The sequence below is a fragment of the Beta vulgaris genome, chromosome 8 (genome assembly GCF_026745355.1).
Source record: "Beta vulgaris subsp. vulgaris cultivar EL10 chromosome 8, EL10.2, whole genome shotgun sequence".
Classification (NCBI taxonomy): domain Eukaryota; kingdom Viridiplantae; phylum Streptophyta; class Magnoliopsida; order Caryophyllales; family Amaranthaceae; genus Beta; species Beta vulgaris.
In genome coordinates, this window is record NC_079209.1 from 265,350 (window position 1) to 287,347 (window position 21,998).

At 34.4% G+C, this 21,998-nt stretch overlaps 3 protein-coding genes and 1 non-coding gene across 4 annotated transcripts; 2 read left to right on the forward strand and 2 right to left on the reverse strand.

Annotated features, from left to right (window-relative positions):
* Nucleotides 1-3,121: 3,121 nt before the first annotated feature.
* LOC104909111 (uncharacterized) lies at nt 3,122-6,666 on the forward strand. The gene is made up of 2 exons (XM_010698309.4): nt 3,122-3,938; nt 5,918-6,666. The coding sequence occupies exons 1-2, from the start codon at nt 3,260-3,262 to the stop codon at nt 6,310-6,312; spliced, it is 1,074 nt and encodes a 357-aa protein (XP_010696611.1). The 5' UTR covers nt 3,122-3,259; the 3' UTR covers nt 6,313-6,666.
* Nucleotides 6,667-7,087: 421 nt separating this feature from the next.
* TRNAV-UAC (transfer RNA valine (anticodon UAC)) lies at nt 7,088-7,160 on the reverse strand. The gene has a single exon. It is a non-coding gene; the product is annotated as a tRNA-Val (tRNA).
* A 1,729-nt stretch (nt 7,161-8,889) lies between these two features.
* On the reverse strand, nt 8,890-11,921 carry LOC104909112 (probable ribosome biogenesis protein RLP24). Its single transcript, XM_010698311.3, has 5 exons — nt 11,767-11,921; nt 11,111-11,208; nt 9,727-9,840; nt 9,499-9,635; nt 8,890-9,193 (listed from the first exon to the last, which is right to left on the reverse strand). The coding sequence occupies exons 2-5, from the start codon at nt 11,189-11,191 to the stop codon at nt 9,022-9,024; spliced, it is 504 nt and encodes a 167-aa protein (XP_010696613.1). The 5' UTR covers nt 11,192-11,208; nt 11,767-11,921; the 3' UTR covers nt 8,890-9,021.
* A 4,322-nt stretch (nt 11,922-16,243) lies between these two features.
* LOC104909113 (vacuolar protein sorting-associated protein 28 homolog 2) lies at nt 16,244-17,815 on the forward strand. Its single transcript, XM_010698312.3, has 2 exons — nt 16,244-16,397; nt 16,801-17,815. Exon 2 carries the CDS (start codon nt 16,956-16,958, stop codon nt 17,583-17,585), a length of 630 nt encoding a protein of 209 aa, XP_010696614.1. The 5' UTR covers nt 16,244-16,397; nt 16,801-16,955; the 3' UTR covers nt 17,586-17,815.
* Nucleotides 17,816-21,998: the final 4,183 nt, after the last annotated feature.

Below are 21,998 nucleotides of genomic sequence, written 5' to 3' on the forward strand. Positions count from 1 at the left end.
TTACTTGGCATCATCACATCTTCAGTCTTCACTATGTAAAAGTGCACACAAATTAAAGATATTATCATTTAACTAATCTTTCTAGAAAAAGAGAACATGCATAACCATAGTTGGAAGAAATTAAAAACAATATTTTATGCATAAGCTTTTTCTAACTGGTGAGTTAAAAGGTGATTTACTTAAGACGAGGTTACAAATGGCATATACTCTGTTTAAAAATGGAATTAAGCAGAAATAGGCCATCATATATATTCATATAATATACTTATAATTAGTATAGATCATATAGAGACTTCTAAGACAGGAACTAAATGGATATCCTGTTTAGTTGTATGGCGGCAAGCATAAATATACAAAGAAAGAAAAGGACCCTTTCGTGTACAAGTTTCAACAATAAAGATTTGATAGTGAGAGAACAATTTGCAAATATAGTAGTAGATCTTAAAATGGGGAAAACTATAGATTAAGTAAATTTACCATTAGATTTGGTTTTTAGTAAATCAAGGAAGCTCCATATGTCTACTACTTTTACCGACATTAAGCTAATTCCTAGCAGAACTTTATCCAAGGGATATAATAAAGCTGATTAATGTAATTGACACGTGATCAGATATTTTGAGCAAGCCATGTTATTTTAGATTAAATTGGCCGCTGAACTGTATTAAACTGAACTGATTGAAAATCATGAAAAGAAACTATTGAACTAAAGTGAATTGAAAATATGTCCAAAGAATAGGGCCAAACCGCCAAAGTATTGTGAGATCTAAAATTATAAAAATGCTTAATGATGTTGCAACAATGCAGAAAATGGATCGATTAAGGTGAAAAAACTCCATTTTAGAGGTTAAATGATACTCCATAACTGAATATACCCATCTACTGGTATAGAGATTAGTTTTTTTTTCAAGAAAACTAAAGAAAATAATACTATACACACATAAAATAAATAAAATAATTTTCTAAGTATCTACTTATTTAACACTTCTTAACTAAGTAATATTCAAAATAGTAGGGGGTATCACTTTCATGAATTTCTTGGACTGTTTAGGTGACCAACCTAGTAGTATAAAAATTGGATACACACGCCTTGACGTTGACACTCATTATTCATAACATATTCATCTTAGATGCAAAGTGTCCATGTTTTTAGCAAAGGAAATTATAAAACTATACATTAAAAAACAAGTTTACTTTAATTGGAGAATTGATAGCCCACGTTCTCTCCTCACTTTTCTCTCTAAGCATTGATTTTCTTCGCCATTTTACAGGCTGCCACAACCTTTTAGAGTGTTGATAAGTTCCAATTTTCCTTTTTATCATTATTTTAAGTTAGTGTTTACAGTAATAATTTCTCTCAGTAGGGAGAAATTTTCACAGGAACAAGAATATATTGAATTTTATCTTTCTTCTTATCAAGTTTTGATTTTATGTGTGTCCTTTGCTACTAATTATATGGCCTACTACATTTTGTTGGTTAATTGGAATCAACCGGTACGTTTTGCATATATATATATGTAAGTTTTTCATAAATAACTAATTACATTAGATCGAATAAAGACTTTCTCAAGAAAAGTTGTACTGTGTAAAAATAAGATATATAATATAGGGTATGTGTTAGAGATAAAATAGGACACTAAAGATATGATAAATATATGTAGGATATATTAGTAGTTAGGATATATCCTACTTATATTTATCATATCTTTAGTATCATACTTTATCTCTAACAGTATGCAAAGTGCACTACTTTAATTTAGCATTTTTAACGAAAATGCAATAACAATAATTGGATTTATAAATTAATTGTATTAATGGGTGGTTTATTTGATTCAATTTGATATTAAAGTATATCATGTCATATTATGTTTGGCTTGGTAAGTCTTTGGCCTTCTAAGTTCCACCATTTAATTTCCACACCCAAGGTCGACTTCTCATTTCCATTTCCCTTGAATATTAGAAAGTCTCAACTTATTATTTCATGACATGTTTAACTATCTGAGATATTTTTATGTGCTTGGTCCTAGCAGATGACTTCATTAGACCACATAATGACGCAGTCGAAAATTATGGAGAAAAGCAAGCGTTAATCTCGATCAAGAACAATCAGATTTACAAGCGATAATTCTGTAAAAACTCCGAAATCCACTAAAAAAGAGTAGGAACTATGTGATATTATTAAAAGTCAAAAACTGCCTCCCAATAATGACCTAATAATGTTTAAATACTTAACACAAAATCCTAATACGAAATTAAGGAAATAATAAAATCCAAAAATAATTAAAATGCTAATTTCGGGCCTTAAACGAACTCGGATGGCTTAAAAAGCCAATAGGTCACCGCATAGCGGTGAGTTTGACTCGTTGGCCCGTGCTGCTTCCAGAAAGGTATCACAATAAGCAATCGAACTCCGTAAGCCCGATTAGTGGAAATCATTTCACGCTCTTTTGTTGAACTTCCTTATCGAACTTATCCGCTAATCTTCCTACGTCACATAAGCTAGTTACATTGTTGTTTTTTCAGTTTATATTATATGCATAATGAGTAACATATGACTTGATGACTACAAATCGGGTGCATTTTAACTCTAGACAGTTATCAGGTTCGTGTTATGCCACGGGTTTCTTTTATTAATATTATACTTTAAAACTTTAACACTAAATACAACTTTGTTTAGTGGTTAAAACATTAGTATATGAACTTGAGGTCATAGATCAAATCATATACTATGCAATTTCTAAATTTTTTTACTATACATGAATTACATACAATAAAAACCTACGTGATACCGTTCCTTGCTGAAGAACGCCTTTTAATATATTTATATAGGATATTATTATATATGAATTTTTTGAAATCTAAAACTTGTAATTGGTATAATTAAGACTATTGACATCAAACATTTTGAAATTATAAAAAATGACCATATATGATTTTATGGTCCAGCCAAATCTAGTTCCTTTCATAGTAACTGCACTCCCATACCCTGACCAAAAATTGACAATTGCAATCACCACTTGATCCTCATCCAACGGCGCAAATTAATCTCTTCAAATCAACCCAAAAACCGCGTCAAAACCTTCAACCCCACCACCTCAATATATCTCTATATAATCCTCCCTCTTCACCATTCCTCCCCCTCTAAACCCATCCAACTTTCCCTACACTACCACCTTATCAAATTTCGTAAAACACAAGGGCACTAAGTAAAATAAAAAAACTCAAGTAGTCGATATATAATATATAATATATAATATATAATATGGGAGCTTCCAAAACTATAATAATGTCAGTAAAAATGATGTTAATGTCAACCGGCGTAATCTCCATTGCCATTCTCATCTCTATGTCTATTCCAAACCTCCTTAACTCCGCCACCGGCGCCACCTCTCACCTCCCTTCTCTCTTCTCCACACTTCGCTCTTGGCTTCGGCCTCCCTATCTTTACTTCATCATTAACGCCATCATCCTCGCTATCGCCGCCATCTCCCGCCTCCACCACCACCACAACCACCCTGCGCCACCACCTCCTACTAAATCTTCACCACATCATCATCATCATGAAGAGTTTCTTCCCCCCTACGATGTCGTTGATAATGTTGTTGGAGGTGGTTACACTCACTACAACAACAACAACGACGTCGTTTCTGTAAAAGATGTTGATAATAGGTCGTTATTTGTTGAGAGGGAAATAAAGGTTGTTAATGATGATAGTTTAGTGATGAAGCATGTTATTAGAGATAATAATCATGATGATGAGTTATTATTATCTAATACGGTGGTTGAGAGGTCCACGTGGAATCCTCCGCCTTCATCTACTACGCCGTTGATTAGACATACTGCTTTGAAAAAGGCTTCGCCGGAGTTTTCATCGGAAAGACCGCCGGCGATGTCGAGATTTGGTCATCATCGTCGTCCGGCTAAACCAGCTCTAGCTGAAGGTAATTTTATTAATCAACTAATCATACTCATATATATGTAGTATAATAATGGTGTCTCTTTTTCTTAATTTTAAATTATTATTTGAATTCTACTCCTATATATGTTTTATAATATCAACAAGAACTTCTTTTTTTCCAACTAAGATTAAATATGGTTTTGTTTAAATATTCCAATTGTTTTTCTTTTAATGTTTTTTAAATATTTCAAATTACACCACATTTTTCAAGGTATATGCATTAGGGTGTGAGACTTTGTTAGATATTTAGATGTGCATTATTAGAAAAAATATACAGTGTATAAAGATATATAATAGTATGTGTTTCATAATTAACAATGTTTTTTTTTTTGTTTTTTTATGGAAGGGAGATAAGTGGTACTTATCTCCATGGTTCCCCAAAACTTAGGCCATATTTGACTTTTTTTCTACAATAGTAACTCAATATAATGTTCGACAAATTAATGGTCATAACTAATTAGTATGTTCTGGTTTGATCATTAAAGTCAAATAAAACAAAAAAAAGAGTTATGATCACATTTTGTATACTTTTTCGGCTCAAAATATGGTACTTATTTTGTCATCTTATTTTCATTGTTTTAAGACAAATATTTAACCATTAGTATTCTTTAAAAAAAATATAAATAAAGATTAATATCGTTATCACATTGAGACTAAAAGAAACGCAATTTCTCATAACAAAATTACATATATTGGTAGAAATTTATGGTTAAATTTTATAAAATTTGATGATGATAGTCATAAATTGTAAAGTGTAAACTAATATGGGATTGAAGAAATTAGTGAGTAATTTTAGTAGGATATTAATGATTGTGAAGTTGATTGAATGGTGTAGGCTGTTTATTGGAAAAAAAAACTTTGTTTATCCCGCGGAAAATATACTTACTAGAGATGAAGATTAATAATCAGTGAAATCTAACTTAACAGAATTAATTATTTTAAATTTGTCTATTTCTAATCGGTAATCTACTTTCTTCCCGTCTAATTAATTAGTTAGATCTGAGCACGCAGTAATCTGGATGTTTCATTATGAGGTGACGTTTGACCGAATTAATAATTTCTAAAATGTGTACTTTAATTAAATTTGCTGGAATCTTCGTGCAACTAAACTACAAAACGTATAAGAATGAAGTGGCTTTACTGTACTGGTCGGTAGTGAAATTTTACTAAGATCTAATGGAGCCGTTAGAAAAGTTGACCTTGACTATATACTTTTTTTTTTTTTTTCTTTTTCTACTTTCGTGTGAATGTTCACATTGGAGTATTAGGTTGACGTTTAAGGTTATCAATTTTCTCAAGGAAATTTTTAATCAAGGGATTTTTTAATTCATCTAATGAACTATACCACATTAATACTCCATATAATAATTTTTCTTATACAAATAGTATAACATAAGTAGCATTAACTTTTAGTAAATATCATTTACTTTTACTTATTTTCTTCTCAACCTTTTGCTTAATTACAAATTACAACCAACCGGTTAATATGCACCAATATATGTATGTAATGCATAATTTATTTAGATAGGTGGATGATATTTTCACATGTGTTTCGAGTCCATAACATTATAAAGTTTCATGTTTGTCCATACTAAAACTTATAATTTAGAGATTTATTATTGATAAAACGGTGTTTTAATTATCTTATTTCATTGCATTTGACCTGATATTAGAAGGAAAAAAACAAAATGATTACTTTACTGGTATTATAGTATTACCTTCTCTTTCTAGATTACTACAAGAATGATAATTAAGCTCATGTATTAGTATTTCTTAAACAATCTTTTTCATTTTTGAAAATTATAGGGAGACAAACTATTAGAACTTGAAAGTGATTGATTAACATTACAATAATAATATCATAGATGATCCAAAATATATTCCTATGCAAAAACAAAAACATATTTTTCTTAGAAATAAATAATCTTTGTCTAACATTATAAACATTATTTTAATTGATAGGTGGGAAAGCATTGAAAGTATCAAAGCCAAAGAAACATGAAACTTTAGAGTGCACTTGGAAGGCCATAACTGAAGGACGACATATACCTTTAACAAGACACATCAAGAAGTCTGACACGTGGGATAACCACGACCGTCAGATCGACTTACTCGACGACTCTTTTCCTTTACCAGTGATGGTTAAGAAATCTGAGACGTTCAAGGAGCAAACCAATAGCATGTCGCCACCTGTCAGTTTAGTGACGACCAATAAGTTAAAGAAAGAGCCATCACTGGGTCAAGATGAGTTGAATCGGCGAGTTGAAGCGTTTATTAATAAGTTTAATGAAGATATGAGATTGCAAAGACAACAATCCATGCAACAATTTATGGAGATGATTAATCGTGCTGCTTAATATCTTATTGAAATAATTAAGAGGGAATATATTTTAATGTTATTGACTTATTGTGTACATTATAATTACCAGTCTTTAGGGTTTTTATTCTTTTTATTTGTCATTGATTTTGTTAGAGTAATCACTTACTAGTCCATGAGTGATGATATACAGATTACATACAATCTAAGAAAAAAAAAAGAGAAGGTGTGTAAATCAAAGTTTTTTTTTTTTGATTTTTTTTTCATGAAAAAAAGAACAACACTTGTAATCTTTCTTTCGTGTTTGTATTGAGATAATATACTTTATATTCCTTCTCTTGTAAGTTTTATCTTTATATGCTAATTGTTAAATTGGTTTAACGTTTTAAGAGCATATTTTCTATTTTTTTTAAATGTGCATATATAAAGAATGCGTTATATACACCTGAATCTGAACTTAGGAAAATAACATAATTCTAGGTAAAAGGACACAACTAATCCCTATATGAGGGGACTGATTATGGTTAACATATTAATGGATATGTTTGTTAATTAGATAATTGAAATAGAAAATGAACTTAAAGCTTACTATCAACAAATTTTTAGATTTGTGACAAAGTAAGCTTAAATACTGCATTCTACACTCCTAATATAGTCTAGTGTCTACATATAATTTTAACCATGAACCATCTCTTGTTGCCAAAAGATGAAAAGAATCACCCTCATTGACAAGTTCCAAGTTTAATTAGCTAGTGCATTAAAAAAAAACTCAATGCATGTTAAACATAAGGAGCACATAAAAAGCAATATGATCATGTTGCTGCCCAGGATCGAACTGGGGACCTTTAGTGTGTAAGACTAACGTGATAACCACTACACCACAGCAACAGTTGATGGAATTATAAGCTACCGAAGAAACTAGTAATTGAATCTAAAATATTCATGTAGTCTTAGAATTCAATCTCAAGACCTCAAGTACATGAGTTTGTCTTGTAAGAGACTGTCTACTTTTAAATTAAAACTAGTGAGTGTCCCGGGCGATGCCCCGGGTTGTTTCTTTTCGTAAATTTTTGTTTTGTGAGGAAAAAATTGACGTCATAATTTGAAGAATACAAGAAATTGGAGTAAGAGTTTATGTCTATGATAGTCTATTATCATTACCATTAATGTGTTAGTTATCTAAATACTTGTGTAATATTTTAATGTAATATAATTACAAACCTTATCATATTTTATTTTAAAATATTGAACAATGATGTTATGTTGGATCAATGGTTAAGCTTTCACTTTACCTTTCAAAGGTCATGTGTTTGATACCTTGTAACCACAAAACATTATTTTTTTAGTTGAGGGGTTTGACATGAAAATAGAGCATTTACATTACAGCCTTAAAGGAAAGTGCCACATGGCACATACACATTCTTATGAACGCCTTTTAATATATTAGTATAGATTAGATAATGGTAAACCCAATAGCTCAATAGTGACTAGGTTAATTTCTTTCGGTAACCAGTTTAATTTATTTAGTGATTAAGTCTACTTTTATATTAAAATTAGACCGTCTCTTTTAATATTTTTTGCAAGTACATATACTAAAGTCTTAACCACTAAACTAAATTATATTTAGTGTTATATTTATAAAGTATTATATTAATAAATGAAATTTTTTCTTACCCGGAGCATAACCCGAGCCTAATAACTAATTAATATTCTAAATCTAGTGTTTATTAATATTGTTATTATAATCATCATTTGGTGTATTATCAATAATAATCTTCATCGCCTAAAAGAAAATAATCTTCTTCCACAATAAATTCAAGTTGTGTATGGCTGTATGTTTCTTACACGATTGAGTAAAAGGTACCAAATAATTCCGATTGATTTTCCGATTAAAAGTACTATGTAAAATCCTAAGTTTTTCCTCTTTCTCTATCTATATCCCATAAATAGGTACAACATTTCAATCAATAGAAAACCTTTTCTTCTAAAGTTAACAAAGTTAAGGCAACACATATGCTCTATTTCATCTATTTTGAGATCCGTCGAGTAATTATCGAATATGAATACTTCTTAGGTCGACTAAAAGGAATTAAATGAATCCAGTGAAAAGGCGAGAGTAATTTCTAGACCAAACTCAAGACATTATGCAAGTTAAGAAGTTAAGATCTATGACAAATTGGCACTATGCTATTAAATGTGGAGAGACCAAAGCTTGTAAGACTTGTTTATCTAGTGTTCTTCACAGTCCTTGCACACTACAAAGATTCAAGTTAAAGCTGGCTACCTGGAGTTCTATCCTCCTTGTTCATCGTACGTTTAGGAATCTTCAAATTTGATGAAGTTGATATGAAAGGTTTTTCCCTCATACGTCAAGTTGCCCAAGAAAAAAATAAAGAATAGGCAACACACCAGCGAACTCCAAGCGACTTGAATGTAATCGACTGACCAATAACTCAATAAGCCAGGCAAGTAGATGTGGTCGAGGCCTTCTCAGATTCACATCCCCGGCACCCAACCTATGATGATGACACACAGTTTTAAGACAAACTTTGAACTTGTCTACATCTTACTATAACGGTCTCACTCTTACTTCAAGACTCTCTTAACACAACATCCATGGAAGCATTTCTTTCGATTTTTTTGCTAAGGAACAGAAAAATCATCTTTGTAATACAACCACAGTGACAACAAAAAAAGCAGATTGACTGATACAGTGTAATAGGTTCAATTAATAGTAAAGTCTCACAAACTACTCTTCCATTGCATGATTTTCTTCTAGTGGCTGTGAATTCTTGATTTTGATCTTTGGTAAAGTGAAAGAAGGATCTTTGTTTTGGGCCGAAGGAGCCTTGACCATGTCGATGTCTTGTCGCACTTCTTTCCTGTCTCTGTCCAGCTCTTTGCGTTTGTTCCCCATCATCCTGCAAACATAAATCCAAAGAAACGTGATTAATATTTGTTGTCTTGTAAGAGACCGCTTACTTTTAAATTAAAATTAGACAATGGTAAGTCCAATATTAAAAAGAGAATAAGCCTAATAGTGACTAGGTTAATTTCTTTCCGTGACTAGTTTAATTTATTTAATGACTAGGTCTACTTTTATATTAAAATTAAGTCGTCTCGTTTGATAATTTTTGATAACATTTTTGTGTTTCAAGAAAAATATAAATATGATTCCAATTTGGCTGTTCAAGCAGCTACTGCCATATGAAGAAGAGGAACTGACCTTTTCTTTATGTGAGTGTCGTATCTGGAAGCTCTGACCTTGGAAATAGTCTTAATTGCCTTCAATGTATTTTCGGCAACATTCCTGTCATATCTTTCTGGCCTATTTCGCTTCCTCTCAAACTCGAAAGTAGAGTCCTTGGAAGCCCAAGAAACAAATGCGAGTTACATTAGAATTTAGAACAATATTTGGAGGATCAAACATTATCGTGTTATCACTGATTTGTACCTGTGTCATATCCTTTCCATGTAATTTTCGGTATGACTTGGTCCATTTAACCTTACGCGGATTCCTCTTCATTTTGAAGTTCTTGTGACATTTGGATCTGCAAAATCTAAATATCTGCAGACGGAAGCAATTCCAAGAGATTATTAAGCAACTGTACCAAGGAACAGCTAGACTGCAACTTTAATCAGATTTTTCACATGTAGTCTATCAAATCATATTAAACCTAAAATGATAAAAGAAAATAACTGTTCCTTCGGTTCCCCCAAGGGGGGAAGCAAAGGGGGGATTTTATCCCCGGCCCACGCCCGTTCAATTTCCGAAAGGAAATTAAATTAGGGCGTTCCGCTTAGATGGGGGGATTTGATCCCGTTGTTAGCTATGCAACATCAGCTCGCAAAGTTAGTCATATGACTAAAAGAAATCCGCTGAACAAAGAATTACTCAGTTGCTAGTTGCTACTATATTAAATGATACGACTCATGCCACCAAACTGATATCTGATGAAGGGTAAACCCAAGAGTCCTGAGTGAACCTTGTAAAATGCACTGTTGCATTCTTACGCATAATTTCGCATCAGCAAAGCAAGGACAAGTAATCAAATATTACATGAGTACACTATCAGCAAAGCAAGGACAGGTAAAAGAATCTAGGATGGAATGTTGAGTTCTCTTGCAAGTCTAAATAACTAATGGCTTGGGTATCTGTGTTTACTCTTTTAGACAAACTGAAACAGAGTACAATCCGGAGCTAAAGATTTTGAAACTTCTTCACGCCAAGCTCTATATTCTTAGGGTACATGAGATATTAGAAATGTTAGCAAATACAACCTTTTCGAACATTACACACCTTGTCGACTGTAAACATCAATAGGTAACACTCTCCAATAAGATGGAATAAGAAGCAATATAAAAACTCTACTTTTTCTTTACTACTTTTGTTCCACCCCAAGGTCATCTTGATGATTAGGCATATCGAAAAACACACAAATTTGAAAGTATCTTCCTTATCCTTGACATAGGCAAAGGCTACAATCACAAATGGAGGAAACCAAGCATTTAACTTTGGATCACCCACTACTTGGAGCTGATGTTGTGCTCTTCATCTCCATTCTATACCTATGCCACATGCACCATTTCATCTCTCAAATAGTCATCAGGTATATTGTTCTCTCCCCCAACACCTAGCTGCCCCTGTGGCGTGCGAATGATCTAGGATTGCCTAAAGTTCACTCTGAAATAGAATATTCCCAAAACGAAGGGGGATGAAGATGTTGACAAGTACACTCTGCTTAAATTTTCCTAACAATGGCCCATATTCGATTAATGGAAATATTTTACAAGCTATTAGTTACCTAATGAAAAAGAACAAAAATCCATTAAATTACCTTTGCATCATTGCGAACATACTGGATCCCATGACCGGGATATACCTTAGAGGAACAAAACCAGCACGTTTCTATTCTCATGGTGATATAATAACCACCTACAGCAACACAAGCACAAAGCTACTATTACTTTAGAACAAGATGACATATTGTAAAATGGCAAATTAGCTAAACATAAAACTTTACATGCTTAGCTTCTTTCAAGGCTCTCTTTTAACATCTCAAAACCTTAAAAAGAACCAAGATCATCACTGTGTTTTTGATTAATAATTAGAAAAAGGAATTAGATTCCCCTTGTTCATTTTTGTGACTGTCGGTTTCAAGGAAGGGGAAGCAACCTATTCCAAAAATTCCTTTGCATAAACAAAAACCCTAAACCTTATAAACCTCCCATATATTATATAACAAGCAAGAAAATAGGAAATGAAGAAATTAACATAATAAAATTAAAAAACAAGCAACAAAAATATCCGAAAAATAAAAAATCCAGCAAACAAATAAACAAAACCGAGAAACAAAAAAATTCAGCAACAAAAAAAAAATCGAGCAATTAAATTGAACAAAAAAAAAGCAAGAAACTGAGAAACTAATAAAAATTTATATATACATAAACATGTTATAACTCAAAAAGAATTAAAATTGAAGTATTAACATACCTTAATGAAGAATCAAGAGAAGAAGACAATAGGATGGAGAAAGGGGAAAAATGGCTGCTTGGTCTCTCACTGTCTCTTTATTGAAATTTCAGATTTCTCTCTCCTAGGTTAGCTGGCTCAATAGTCAATACACTCTCTTGACTTTTAGTGTCTTAAAAAAATCGGCCCAATTAATGAATGCAATGCAGCAGCCCAATTCAACTCCAACAGTCCAACTGCATGCGTGATGCGCCTAATCCCTTTCCCTAACCTCACTTTTAGACACGGCCCGGCCCGGCCCGGCCCAAAAACTATAATGATAGTAAAAATGATGTTAATGTCACTTGCAAGTAGGGGGGCACTTGCAAGTTGCACCCACTTGGCAGGAAAAAATATTTAAAGGTTTATGAAAATGAATAAATCAATTAAAAATATCTGACATAGTAATATTTATAACGTTTGTCAGCAGGATTAATGCGTGCATTGTGCTCCCGGGAGCACAATGAGAACTGTGCTCCCACCATACAAAATAGAACATTTAAGAATACGAAAACGAACATTTACGAATACGAAAACGAACATTTTACCGTTGAAGTGGAACATTACAAAATTCATTTACAAAAATATGTTCTGTTTTCACTGAAAATATGTTCTGTTTTCACTAAAAATATGTTCTATATTTGATAAGCATATGTTCTATTTAAGTAATTGAATTCTAGTAATGTTCCACTTCAACCAAAAATGTTCATTTTCGTATTTGGATTCTGGTAATGTTCCACTTCAACAGTAAAATATTCTTTTCCATAAATGAATTCTTGTAATGTTTCATTTCAACAATAAAATGTTCGTTTTCGTAAATGAATTTTGTAATGTTCCACTTCAACAGTAAAATGTTCGTTTTCGTATTCGTAAATGTTCGTTTTTGTATTCGTAAATGTTCTATTTTGTATTGTGGCAGCACAGTTCTCATTGTGCTCACGGGAGCACAATAGAATTTTCATCAGCAGGATAAATGGCGTCGCTATACATTAGTTCTACCTCCGCTACTGTGTCCTTGCACACTACAAAGATTCAAGTTAAAACTGACTACCTGGAGTTCTATCCTCCTTGTTCACCGTACGTTTAGGAATCTTCAAATTTGATGAAGTTGATATGAAAGGAACTAGAGACATATAATTATCCGCATCAACTAACAAGTAACCAGCTTTTGGTTTTTTGTGGAGTTGGGCACAAATTTTCAAACACTCTAATTAAGTGGTACGGTAATTATGTGATTGCCGACCATCAAAGGCAATGCCTTATCTAGAAAGAACTATGACTTTGCCTGGAAATTTCTTTTCTGATGTAGCATTCTATTTTAACCATTTGGCTATTTGGCTGTCAAGGAAGCACGAGTCATAATCTTACTAGATCTTTGTTGATCACTGTTTTTTTTTTCTTCTTTTCATTGGAAGCAGGAAGTGTACATATAAACATAGATAATCTTCAAAACATCTATCGTTTTCTTGTTGTTAGTGGTGCCAACATTGCATATTGAAACAGACTAGTTTTAAGTAGTGTTGTTAAGTATGACCTTAAATTGTAGTTCAACTAGATCGTATATGAGGATTTTTACTGGGCATATTCCTTAGTCCTTACGTAGCAACATGATGCACTTTGTAGATCCAGTCATCCAGGTATGGCATTGAGTGGTGTATAAGATATTGGAATATAGGGCTCTCGCTCTAAGAAGAAGGCAATAGATTTGGTAAAAGTAAATAAAAGAGTAAACATTTTCTGCCTTAAGAGACCAAGTGATTAAGATAACAAATACTTCCTCCGTTTCTTTTTACTCGCTACACTTTCCATTATGGGAAGTTTCACATTACTTGCTACACTTCTTCTTTGGGCAATAAACTCTCTCTATATCTCTCCTCCCACATGGGTCCCTTTTCTTTTTACTCTCTACCTCTCTCTTCTCCAAAAATTGCCTAGGAGTCCGTGAAATGAGAAATGTAGCGAGTAAAAAGAAACGGAGGAAGTAAGTAGATATATGTATATCAATTTGACATTTTTTCTACTAATTATGTGTTGGGTATACATCCCAAGTTTGACATCGGGGAGATAAGAAAGAGTAGCATAGTGTATAAGAGTTTACAAACTACATTAGTATGAGGCTTTTTGGGAAGGAGTCAAAAACAAATTCGTGCGGAATAGACTCAAAGCGGACAATATCATACTAAGGAGATGTGGAAAAGAGGTGGAGTTGTAGGTAGACTCATATTCCTAACAATATGTATATGTATATTAGTAAAAACGATATAAAATTTTGACCCCTTAAGTAACAAATGCAGAAATACTTGCTTTATGCCATGGTTCAATTGAAGATGAAATCCTAATTAGTTAGACTGTATTGAACTTTTTGGAACTAATACTGTTTCTATTTTCTAGAAAATTTCATCTAATTCACCTAAGTTAAAAGCTAGGTGATCAAAAATATCGAAATTTATCCTTTATTTAGGATTACTCTTAGTACAGAAGCTTTCTAATAGGCATCAAAGAAATAATACATAGTAACTAATAAAGTGATTTCGAGGCATACAAGTGAGGAAGAATAGCGGATAAGGAAGAGAGTCCTATGTAAATTCTAACTAATTGTTAGGATCATTGGAAAAACATTAATACTTACAAGTACGTCAATACTCCTATAGGTTTGATAGGACATTGCTTGAGTAACCCACCGGGTAGACTACCCGCTACTAATAGACAATTAAAATATTAGTATTTAAGTCTAGTTGGATTTCACTATCATAATTACCACAACCTTATATTATGGGGTGGGTAGTCTACCCGGTGAGTTAACCAAGTTTTTTCCGGTTTGATATTGATTCGTAACTCCCCCATAATACCCAATGAGAGAGATGGGCCTTTGAATTTATTATGCATCTTTAGCAGCCCAATCCATCTTGATAACGGGTACATTGTACATATGAGGGAATGGTCTGGCTACTTCAAAAATAAGGTAATCCTTGATCTTCACATGTGAAGACTTTTAGATCATTTCTAGGTTAGTGGATCGGCTTCTACATACTATTCCCATTATATATTTGGGTATTATCATCAATATGATAAATTAAATATTACTTTTCATTTATTTGCTTTTTTTTAATCCATATAAGCTACTAAAACAATAAAAGTACAAAGAAGGGGAGGAGGGATTCGAACCTGTGATCTAATTGTTTACATCACCTCAATCTTAACCACTAGGCCAAGATAGAGGTGATCATGGGCCGGGCCGGAGTTGGCCCGGACCATTCCTTAAAAAATTATCCATTGGCAGGACCGGACCAAATTTATGTGCCCAAAACCTGCTATTTCAGATTAAAATGAGCGGGCTTTTCGGGCAGAAAAAATTAAAAAGTCATTTTTGGTCTGCCCAAAGCAAAAAAAAAAATCGCGACGGATCCGACCGCAGGCCAAATTTTTTTTCTCAAACCTGCCAAAAATCAGGTCGAGCTAGAGTTGATCAGCTCTAGGCCAAGTCATTCTTGGTTTATTTATTTACTCATTTAGATAAATAAGAAGTTTTTTTTTCCTTTGTGTTCTAGAGGTCGATTAAGAAACGTAATGTAGATGCTAATAATTAAAGTTTTGGTAACTAATCTTACAAGACTTTACCAATTAAAATAGATGATATCTAAGTTAAATAAAAAGAGTTAGAGTGCTCCAAATAAATAATAAGCAAAAAAACACAAGAACTTTAAATGTACAATGCTTATAAAGTTATACTCCCTCCGTCCCTTAATAGAGTGCCCATTTCTTTTTTGGACACTATTCAAAGGTAAAGAAAGCCCTCAAAAAATATTTCTAATATATAAGAAAAAAACATAGTCATGTGGGGTCTTGTTTGATTCGTCTCATTACGTACATTAAGAAAATCAAACTTTTATAATTTTTACTAATATGAAATTAAATATATTAACGATACAAAACGTGCATTGGCAAACGTGCATTGGAGAAATGGACACTCTATTAAGGGACGGAGGGAGTAATACTTAAGTTTATATACCAATTAAAATAGTATATACCAAGTAAGTGTTGGCCCAATGGTGATGGGGACTGGCTTTGGTAGGACGGACCTGTGTTCGAATCCCCGCAACACCCTTGGGAGAGGAATGGAACCTAACCACCCCGAACTTGACCTCGATCCGGATGTATCCCAAAGGGTGAACCAGGTGCAAACACACAAAAAAAAAATAAAAATAATACTTAAGTATATGGTGGATTTTTGGTGGCTTAAAAAAATGTGCTTGAATATGTAAATCAGTCAATTTGTTTCCATTTAACAAAGAAAAGATCTTTACTTAACAACATAAAAACAAAAATTAGGTGTGTAATTAGGTTTTAGGCCTTGTTAATTTAGGTAATTAGTAGAATTTAGAAAGAGTTAAAAACAATCCATAATCTCTATAGAGCCTAAAAATAGTAGGCAAGCACAGACAGTGAGCTTTATAGGACAGGCAATACGTAAGCAAAATCAGCACTACATTGCCTCTTTTCTTTCTACCCCACACCATCAACACGCAACCTCTTTCTCTCTCTCTTTCTCTCTCCTGCTTTCACCTGCTGCTCCATCACTCCAAAACCGCGTTATCTCTCCTTCATCTTTTCCCGTAAGTATTTTTCTCTCTCTCCTAACTTTATATTTCTCTCAACAATTTTTCTCCCCTTAATTTCATTGTGTTTAGTTTAAGTTCTTTTAGTACTTGGAAGAAATGAATTGGGTGTTTGTTTTGTGCTTTTATTACCTAATTTTTGGTTATTCTTTCTGGGTTTTCTTTCTTACACAAAATTGAGATAAACCCATTAGTTTATTTTGTCAAAGATGTGATTTTTTTAGCTTTTCTGTAAGTGGGTATTTCTTAGTTGATGTTGTAAATAATTGGGTATTTGTTTGATTGTTCATTGAGTATGATCTGTGATTTTTTTTTGTTTTTTGTTTTGTTGATGGGTTGATTGAAATGTAGACTGACGATGCTTTGTTTTGCATCTTTGTTTTTTGATTATGTTGTTCAGTTGTTGTTGACAAGTATTCTCTGCGCGTGTCCCATTCCTTCTCCAATTTTTAGCTTACAAATTGTCAATTTCAGAAACCCTAACCCTAAAAAAAAACCCCAAAAAAATTCAAGATTGAAGGTTCCCTAAAACCCACATAGTATAGTATACCCAAGATGGAAGTGAAATTGTGGAATGATAAGCGTGAAAGAGAAATGTATGAGAATTTTGCTGAGCTTTTTGCCATTATTAAGGCTACTGAGAAGCTTGAAAAGGCTTACATTAGGGATATAATCTCCCCATCAGACTATGAAAATGAATGCCTAAAATTGATTGCCCATTTCAAAACCCTATCTAGTTCATTGAAGGACACAGTCCCTAGCATTGAGAAATTTGTTGATGTGTATAAGATGGACTGCTCAGCTGCTTTGAATAGGCTTGTTACTTCTGGGGTGCCTGCTACAGTAGAGCATAGGGCAGCTTCTGCTGCTTCCTCCACCACTTCAGCTGCTACGGTGGCCGAATGTGTTCAGAACTTCATCACGTCGATGGACTCTTTAAAATTGAACATGGTGGCGGTTGATCAAGTCTATCCCTTGTTGTCTGACCTCTCAACGTCGTTAAATAAGCTTAGTATATTGCCACCTGATTTTGAGGGGAAGACCAAAATGAAAGAGTGGCTCGGACGCTTGTCTAAGATGGGTGCTGCTGATGAACTCACTGAGCAACAAGCAAGACAGCTTCACTTTGATCTCGAGTCTTCATACAACTCTTTTATGGCTGCTTTGCCTAGTGCTGGAAATTGATTTGATTCATTTGGGTGAGCTTGTAAATAATTATCTATACTATGTTACTATGTGGTGTTCTTTCTAATATGTAGTTGATGCATGTTGTTGCTTTTTTTTGCTGAAATGTGAAGGATGATATTTGTTTCCTTCAAACGTTGGATGGATTTATGATGTTAAAGGTGTAGGAGAATTTTTGTAACTTTGAATTGACAAAATATGTTAAAAACTACACTTTGGTCCTTGTTTTATTCATGTCAGAGTTAAAACAGTTCAACCATGAATGGAATTTATCTTGCTGTTGTTAGCACTGCGGTTATCGAATTGTTCCAAAGTGTGCTTAATCAGTATGCGCTTTCTCTGAGAAATGTTCTGATAATTTCTCAGCCTACATATGTGGTAACTGGTCAGTGTTATTGATTAGAATTTTTAACTGTTCTTGTTGAAGCTCTTGATAGGAACTTTATTTGCTTTTCCATGTTCTGGTTGAAGCTTCTTTAGTTCTTCAAACCTTCACCTATGAAAGCTACTCATCATCTACAAGCATTTACTCAAGCAAACTTAAATTAAGCATACAAAAAGGCGGTTTTCTTCAAACCTTCTTTAGTTTGTTAAATGCACATAGCATTGTACAAGTGGTTCTTTACAGCATATTGATAACATGTCACAAAAACGCGGTTTTCTTCATACTTCACTAAGAAAGACCTTAGTAGATAGGAGGAACATGATACAGGTTCTACCCAGTCTAGCTTTACCGGCTAAGCCCGTGGGAGTGGGTTAAGAAAAATCTGACCATGAGTGAGTTGAGTCGGGGATTTGAACGGTTCCCTCGTCCACAACCGATCCCAAAGGGAAGGATCTTTAATGGCAAGGACCCTAGTTGTAGCCCAGTGATAGGATTTGAAGATTTGTTCTTTGTTTCTAATATGATCGGAGTAGATGATAAATTTTTCATTCTTGGATGATGTATATACTTCATATATTATGGTTGATGATTCTGAATCTTAGGTGACCAAACTCAAGTTATTGAATAGTACATTTCAGAGGTTTGAATAGAAGAATTTGACGAAATGTATACCAACTGTTTTAAATAATATGCCTTTTGTCAATTCTACGCAGCAAGAAAAATATTTTAAATGACACTAGCCTACCACATTCGTATTACCTAAACAGCCTTATGAAGTCAAAAGACATTATTGGAGAAACTATGATAAAGAATTCGTCAAAGATCTTCCATTATTAAATTCGTAGGTAATGAGAGTTGTATAATCGTCATTGGCTGATTTCATGATCGATACGTTGTATATTCCTATTTGCAAAAATAGAGGAGCGGCATAGGAACTAAGAAGAAGAGAGAGAAATAGAGTAAGAAAAGGGATTTATGTTATGAAAAGAGAAAAAAATCATATCAAAATAGTAGTGGTGCAAGTATTGCAACTAATTTGAGATTTGCAAAAAGAAAAGTGTTGCCACTTGCAAGTTAAAGTAAATAGACGAAGTATAAGTTGGGAGAGGTAGATCTGCAATGCATATATTGCGTGTGTCCTTAGTACCATTTGCATTGTCTTGAAAAGACTCTAAATACCCTATTTGTTCATTTCTTGTGAAACGTAAAATTGTCTTGAAATGAACGTAAATACATCCATATATGTTGCAAGCCATATGACTCATTTCCAATGACCTCCCATATCCCGAGGAGGCATCCCATGACGTTCGGAGCTCGGATTCCGGGAGAGTCCGAAAGCGTGTATTATAACTTTCAATTTTGGCTATTTTTGGGACATTTTTGGACTTCTCCGAGTCTGGTCATATTTTATCCCAAAACATTTCTAGGAGTGCTTACGTGACTTGTAATATTGCGCGTGTGCTTGACACCATTTGCATTGTCTCGAAAAGCCTCTAAACACTCCATTTGTTAATTTCTCGTGAAACCCAAAATTGCCTCGAAATGAACGTAAATGCATTCATGTATTCGTTTCAGCCACATGACTTCTTTCCAATGACCTCCCATGGCCCTAAGACGCATCCCGTGGCTTTCGGAGCTCGGGCACCGGGAAAGTCCGAAAGCGTGTATTATAACCTTCAATTTTGGTTGTTTTTGGGACATTTTTGGACTTATCTGGGTCTGATTATATTTTATCCCGAAACATTACTAGGAGCGCCGAAGTGACTTGTAACATTGCGTGTGTGCTTGGCACCATTTGCATTGCCTCGAAAAGCCTCTAAACACCTCATTTGTTCATTTCGTGAAATCCCAAATTGCCTCAAAATGAACGTAAATGTATCTATATATTTGTTCAAAGCCACATGAAATCTTTCCAGTGAACTCGTATGGCTCTAGGAGGCATCTCATGACGTTCGGAGCTCGGGCCCCGGTAAAAGTCCGAAAGCGTAAATTATAACCTTCAATTTTCGCCGTTTTTGGGGTATTCTTGGACTTATCCATGCTCGGTCATATTTTTCTCCCGAAACATTTCTAGGAACGCCGATGTGACTTGTAACATTGCGCGTGTTTTTGGCACCATTTGTGTTGCCTCGAAAAGCCTCTAAACACCCCATTTGTTCATTTCTCGTGAAACGTAAAATTGCTTCGAAATGAACGTAAATACATCCATATATACGTTCCAAGCCACATGACTCCATTCCAATGACCTCCCGTGTCCCTAGGAGGCATCCCGTGGCTTTTGGAGCTCGGCCTCCGGGAAATTCCGAAAACATGTATTATAACCTTCAATTTTGGTTGTTTTGGGTATTTTTGGACTTATAGGGCCTGGTCATATTTTATCCCCGAAACATTCCTAGGAGTGCCGACGAGACTTGTAATATTGCGCGTGCGCTTGGCACCATTTGCTTTGCCTCGAAAAGACTCTAAACACCCCATTTGTTCATTTATCGTGAAACGTAAAATTGCCTTGAAACAAATGTAAATACATCCATATATACGTTCCAAGCCATATGACTCCTTTCTAATGACCTCCCATGGCGCTAGGAGACATCTCGTGGCGTTTGGAGCTCGGCCCTGGGAAAGTCCGAAAGCGTGTATTATAACCTTCAATTTTGGTTGTTTTTGGGATATTTGGACTTCTCCGGGCCTTGTCATATTTTATCCGGAAACATTGCTAGGTGTTTCATGCTTGGCACCATTTGCATTGCCTCGAAAAGCCTCTAAACACCCAATTTGTTCATTTTTCCTGAATTCCAAAATTGCATCGAAATGAACGTAAATGCATCTATATATTCGTTCCAAGTCACATGACTTCTTTACAATGACCTTCAATGTCCCTAGGAGGCATCCTGTGGCGTTCGAAGCTCGGCTCCGAAAAAGTCCGAAAGCATGTATTATAACCTTCAATTTTGGTTGTTTTTGAGACATTTTTGTACTTCTCCGGGCCTGGTCATATTTTATCCCGAAACATTCTTAGGAGTGCCAACGTGACTTGTAACGTTGCGCGTGTGCTTGGCACCATTTGCATTGCCTCGAAAAGCCTCAAAACAATCATTTGTTCATTTCTCGTGAAATCCAAAATTGTCTCGAAATGAAGGTAAATGCATCTATATATTCGTTCCAAGCCAATGACTTATTTCTAATGACCTCACATGGCCCTAGGAGGCATTCCGTTGCGTTCGGAGCTCAGGTCACGGGAAAGTCCGAAAGTGTGTATTATAACCTTCAATTTTGGCCTTTTTTGACATTTTTGGACTTTTCCAAGCCTAGACTCATTTTCTCCCGAAATATTCCTACGAACGCCGAAGTGAATTGCAACGTTGCGCGGGTATTTGGCACCATTTGTGTTGCCTCGAAAAGCCTCTAAATACCGCATTTATTCATTTCTCGTGAATCCCAAAATTGCATCCAAATGAACATAAATGCATCTATATATTTGTTCCAAGCCACGTGAGTTCTTTCCAATGACTCACATGGCCCTAGGAGGCATCCCATCGCGTTCGGAGCTCGGGCCCCGACAAATTCTGAAAGCGTGTATTACCTTCAATTTTGGCTGTTTTTGGGGCATTTTTGGACTTTTCCAAGCCTAGTCATATTTCCTCCCAAAACATTCCTTAGAGTGCCGACATGACTTGTAACGTTTTGCGTGTGCTTGGCACCATTTGCATTGCCTCGAAAAGCTTCTAAACACCCCATTTGTTCATTTCTTGTGAAACCAAAAATTGTCTCGAAATGAACGTTAATGGACCTATATATTCGTTCCAAGCCACATGACTTATTTTTAATGACCTCACATGGCCTTAGGAGGCATCCCGTCGCGTTCGGAGCTCGGCCTCGGAAAAGTCCGAAAGCGTGTATTATAACCTTCAATTTTGGCTGTATTTGGGGCATTTTTGGACTTTTTTCAAGCCTACTCATATTTTCTCCCGAAACATTCCTAGGAAGGCCGACGTGAATTGTAACGTTGCGCGGGTGCTTGACACCATTTG

What these genes read in the sequence shown, in the direction of transcription:
- LOC104909113 (XM_010698312.3), top strand. Translation starts at nt 16,956, where the DNA reads ATGGAAGTGAAATTGTGGAATGATAAGCGTGAAAGAGAAATGTATGAG.
- LOC104909111 (XM_010698309.4), top strand. Translation starts at nt 3,260, where the DNA reads ATGGGAGCTTCCAAAACTATAATAATGTCAGTAAAAATGATGTTAATG. An exon ending in TAAACCAGCTCTAGCTGAAG is followed by an intron (nt 3,939 to 5,917) that starts GTAATTTTATTA and finishes TTTAATTGATAG; the next exon opens with GTGGGAAAGCATTGAAAGTA.
- LOC104909112 (XM_010698311.3), bottom strand. Translation starts at nt 11,191, where the DNA reads ATGAGAATAGAAACGTGCTGGTTTTGTTCCTCTAAGGTATATCCCGGT. An exon ending in ATGTTCGCAATGATGCAAAG is followed by an intron (nt 9,841 to 11,110) that starts GTAATTTAATGG and finishes TTCCGTCTGCAG; the next exon opens with ATATTTAGATTTTGCAGATC. An exon ending in ATGGAAAGGATATGACACAG is followed by an intron (nt 9,636 to 9,726) that starts GTACAAATCAGT and finishes TGGGCTTCCAAG; the next exon opens with GACTCTACTTTCGAGTTTGA.